This window comes from Eurypyga helias, unplaced genomic scaffold, assembly GCF_000690775.1.
Source record: "Eurypyga helias isolate BGI_N326 unplaced genomic scaffold, ASM69077v1 scaffold8430, whole genome shotgun sequence".
Taxonomy (NCBI): domain Eukaryota; kingdom Metazoa; phylum Chordata; class Aves; order Eurypygiformes; family Eurypygidae; genus Eurypyga; species Eurypyga helias.
The window spans coordinates 39,138-44,242 of NW_010223797.1; the positions used below are offsets into that span (position 1 = coordinate 39,138).

The 5,105-nt window shown below is 43.8% G+C and overlaps 1 protein-coding gene across 1 annotated transcript; it reads right to left on the reverse strand.

The window, feature by feature from the left end:
- Positions 1-839: 839 nt before the first annotated feature.
- NPBWR1 (neuropeptides B/W receptor 1) lies at positions 840-1,835 on the reverse strand. The gene has a single exon (XM_010152952.1). The coding sequence runs from the start codon at positions 1,833-1,835 to the stop codon at positions 840-842; it is 996 nt and encodes a 331-aa protein (XP_010151254.1).
- Positions 1,836-5,105: the final 3,270 nt, after the last annotated feature.

The following is a 5,105-nucleotide window of genomic DNA, read 5'->3' on the forward strand; positions in this document are numbered from 1 at the left end:
GGATTCCTCATGTTTCAGCAAGTCCTTTTCAAACTCTTAAGGGCTAAATTGTTCTGATACCTTCCAATTCTGTTTTCTAGGACCAAAAAATATAAAATACCTGTATATGCAAGAAGATTGCCCATAAACATGACAAATAAAAAAGTAAACACCACTTCTGATGCAAACAAAAGCTGCAATTTTTACAAAATACAACTCCCAAGTATACTCTTAAGCTATTTTTCACAGCAAGTAGCTCCAAACCCATCCGTGTATTTTATTCAGTAATGAGGGCTTGCTCTTTCTTCCTTAAAGTCAGACTGAGGTCTCTATCAGAGATTTTGACTACTTTATTTCAGTCCCCTGTAAAATGCAATTACCTCAATACCTTGGTTTATTCCTTATCTTTTGGAGCCGTGCCTTTTTCAATATTGCTAAGTTTGCGAGATTTTGGTTAAGCAGTCCCTGTGGATATGGAAGAGGCTGAGGTATCATTAAGCAAGACACTCAATAACACACCTTTATTGGGCTTTATGAATCACTGGTAATAGAGACAGTCACGTGGCTTGAGTTCACAAAACACTATCTTTATAAAGGGAAAAGGGACATGCTGCAGGTCTGTGAGCTGCAAACCTGGAAGAGAAAGCACATTAGAGAGAATGGATTAAAAAAATTTTAAATGAGGGCAAGGAATGGAGAGAAGTGCTGAGGAAACGAGTGTGGGAAAGTCGAGAAAGCTACACCTGTCCCATTTGTATCTTGTCTCTCTGTCACAAGGACTCTGGAGAGAAAGCACTCTCTGGGCTGGAGTTACCCAGGAAGAGCAGACGACAGTGAAAGGGACACAGGAGGAGTTGGATCTATGAGGTGTTTCTGCAATCTATCAGTTTGCGAAAGCTCCTCCGGAAACTGTCATCCAGAAAGGCATACAGGAAAGGGTTGAAGCAGCTGTTGGCATAGCTCAAACTAGTGATAAAGTAGGAAATCCCAATGATCAGTGGAGTTTGTGGGACATCTGTGGTGAGGGCCACCACTGTGCTAAGGTGATAGGGCGTCCAGCAGAACAGGCACACAGCCAAGATGATGACAACCATCAACGTAACTTTTCTTTTGGCTTTGTCCAGGGCCTTTGCATTGCTGCCGAGGTGCACACGTCTCAGTCTGCACAGCATGGTGGTGTAGAGGATGCAGATGGTGGACACTGGGATGGCAAAGCCCAAAAGAAGGGTGTAGATCCGGCTGCCTTTCCACCATGCACTCTCAGGGTAGGGGAACACGAGGACGCACTGGGAATGTCCCTGCTCCTTGTGTATCTTAGCAAAGACAGTGAAGGGCAGGATGATGACTGTGACAAAGGACCAGACACAGAGGCTCACAATCTTGGCTGCTCGGTAGGTACGGTAGGAGACCTTTCTGGACTTGGTAGTGGCCACCACAACCAGGTATCGGTCAATGCTCATGACAGTGAGGAAGTAGATGCTGGAGAAGGTGTTGTACTGGTCTATAGAGATGATGAGCTTGCACATGACTTCTCCAAAGGGCCACTGCAGGAGCAGGTAGTCAGCAATGTTGATGGGTAGCACCAAGGTAAAGAGCTCATCAGCAATGGCCAGGTTGAGGATGAAGATGTTGGTGACTGTTTTCATTTTCGGGGCTTTGAGGATTACATAGATGACAGCAGTGTTGCCGGTCAGCCCCACGGCACAGATGATGGAGTAGATGACGGGAACTGTGATGTAGAAGCTGGGGCTCAGTGGGGGAGTGGACATATTCAGCCCCCCATCTCCTTTTCTGGCACAGTCCACAGGCCCATCCACACATGAAAAATTGGTCTCAGGGAGGAAGGAGTTCTCCATGACCACAGGAGAGGGTAGCCAGTCCCACTGGTGATGAGAATAACTTGGAAGTAGGGGAAAAAGGCAAGACTTCTGCTCTTCTCAAGCCTATCTCCTCCTGCACATCCAGCCACTGAGGTCTCACCTAGTGCTGCCGGACACCACCCTGCAAGGGGACATCACTGAGGTCTCAGACAGCGGTGGAGCGTCTCAGCGTCCCCTCCACAGTGGGAATGGTCCCCCAATTAATGCCTCATGACTCCGTGCAGGGTCAGCGCCCAGCCTCGGACTCTCCAAAATGTCCAGCCCAAGATGACAGCACTCCCCCGGGAACCCAGCGGTCTGGCCCCGGCCGCCCTCCCCCGCCCAGAGGTGCAGCAGAGGGGCGGCGGGGGACGACGGCAGGGACCAGCCCGCGGGACTCCTGCTCTCGGGATGATCCCCAAAAAGCAAAACACCCCTCTCTTCCCGACGGGGCAGAGCGTTTTGGAAGGGGAGAAAGGATGCACTGACCTTCGCCAGCCCGGCTGCGGTGCTGGGGCTCCCGGAGGGGGATGCGGGTCCCGGGTCCGTGCGGGCGGAGGATGCCGGTGCCGCTTCCTCTTAGCTTGATCCTGAGAGTTAAACGCGCTCCCGTATCGATCTAGGTAGCAGGAGAGAGGTAACACGAACGGCAGAGGGGATGGTTTAAAAGTCGGAAGCTGGACCACTGGAAAGAGATTTGTGCACTTACCTGAAGTCACATCTCCCGGCGGAGACGAGGTTTGGCACAGCGCAGCCAAGGGGAGAGCAATCCCCGCTCTCAGGTGGCGTCTGCTTGTCGCGCTGGGTCTGAGAGCTCAGCATCCACCGCTCCCGGGCACTGCCCAGCTGTCGGGTGATGCTCTTCTACTTGTCCCGAAAAGGCGGTGTTTTTTTTTTTTTTTCTTCCCCCGGAGTGCGAGTATCAAATTAAAAGAAGACGGATGCGCGGGAGTCCCTACACCTCCGCCCGGCGCTTTCACTCCTTCACGTTGTGGTAATGATGGACTTGAATATAACCCCGGGGAGGCAATCATTTTGAGAGGGTAATTCAGAGTTCCTGATTATCCTGGTGTAAAACCTATCTCACTTCAGTTTTATTATTTTAATTCTTCAAGAAGATTGAATTCTGTAGGCTTGCAGTGCATTTGATAAAACTTTGCATCTCTTAAATCAGAAGTATAAACAACTTCCTTTGTGGTGTCACCAGCAGTACTGAACACACACACATTAATACTACTTACTAATAAATTACTAATAATGAGTTTCATGCATCTTTTGGCAAACAATTTAGCAAAACTGTTTAATATCTCTAAACTAACCCCATGGAGTGAGAGATAAACAGGCTGGCTCTGATTGTCTCATATTTTGATGCATAATCACCTAGATTAGCAGGATGTCACAAATATGACAATCCAAGCAAATAAATTAATGACCAAATCCAAGCAAATAAATTAATGACTAAATAGATAAAAGGTGCAAACAGAGAAAAGTAACTTTGCTTCATTGTGGTTATGCTTTCTAGTGCTCTGTCTTTATTCTATAATGCTATGCTGGTTTTAGTTGGGAGAGAGTTAATTTTCCTCACAATAACTAGTATGAGTGTGTTGGATTTGTGTTACGAAGAATACTGATAACACTATTGGTTTTAGTTGTTGGTAAGGAACGTTTATATCAAGTCAAGGACTTTTCCAGTTTCTGATACTGTCTCTGTATCTTCTGACACAGCCTGGACAGCTGACCTGAACTGACCAAAGGGACATTTCATGCCATCCAACATCATGCTCCGTATGTAAATTGGGGGAGTTGGCCAGGTGGGTAAATTGCTGCTCAGGGACTGGCTGAGTGTCGGTCAGCCCATGGTGAGAAGTCGTAACATTTTGCTTTCCTTTCCTTTTTCCTTTTTTTAAAAATTACATATTATTATTAGTAGTAGCAATATTCTCATTACATGTTATTAGTATCATTGTCTTATTCAGTTTTCTTTCAATTATTAAACTCTTATTTCAACCCACAAGTTCTCTTACGTTTTTCTTCTGATTCTCTCCCCCATCCTACTGGGGTAGGTGAGTGAGCGACTGTGTGGTACCTGGTTGCTTACTGGGGATATGTGCCTAAACCAGGACAACTAATAGCTGCAAAACATAGCAAACAATACTTCACCATACAGGATATACTGTCTGCTCTGTGGTTCTTGACTTCCTTTATGGAAAGGTTTGAGAAGAAAAGGTGTTTACACACCTGTGTGCTCTCATAGGAATGGCATTAGTAGTCTGCTGCAGGCTTATCATGGAGTTTTGATTCTTGTTCTGCATACTTTATAGTTTCACTTTATGGTGAAAAAAACCTTCAACAGAGCTGAAAGTTGATGTTTACAGCAAGATTACATGCATAATGTGATCATTATGAATGCGGCTATACTTAAAATGCCATGGCTTTCCAATCTGACTGACAGAATCCTTGTGGTGATTTACTTATTCTCAGTATTTTCCTCTGTTGTAACTAGTCCATTTATGTGCAAAAAGCTTCGAGGGTTGATTGTGTAGGGAGGAAATCTTTAAGAGTGAAGTAGGAAAAATAATTTCTTTTTAAATTTTATATAGTGTTAAAGAGCAACCTAATAATTAATTACACTTTTACATTCATATTTTATCCCTGGACTGATGGAACACAGAGGATAAATAGCAATAGATGAAAAATTAAATTTAATTTCCTATACTATATATTTGAAATTAATTTCTGTTCTATATTCAGAAGTTGTTAAGATTATTTCTGTATTTACTAGCAATGCTTAATATGTATTCTGACAACTCAGAAGGAGAGCATAACTATAAGATATTCTCAGACTTTATCTGTATGCTGGGTCTTGTCACTTCTTTGGTTATTACTCTGTCTAAACAAATGACAGAATTTTACTTTATATATGGCACTAAAAAAAAAAAAAAGCCACAGCAAATACAACCAGCATTAAAATAGTCATAGTGATGCATATCACATTTTACAGGGAGAAGGAGTTCTAGGAATCAGAAAACAGGTGCTAGAGACCTTATTTCAATAGCAGGAATAATGGTACCAGACTTCTGCATTAATTTAAAATATATAAAAATAGTACAATATAGTATATAGTAGTATAACATAATACATATGATGTAAAATATATAATGTGGGAGCTGTCAGTGGTTGAGACTGAGAAACTCGGGAATCCAGGATTCATACTAGAAACCAGAACCACCTTCTCTCTTTACTTTAGGAGTTCATAGAATCATAGAA

Coding starts and splice junctions, on each gene's coding strand:
- NPBWR1 (XM_010152952.1), bottom strand. CDS start 1,835: ATGGAGAACTCCTTCCTCCCTGAGACCAATTTTTCATGTGTGGATGGG.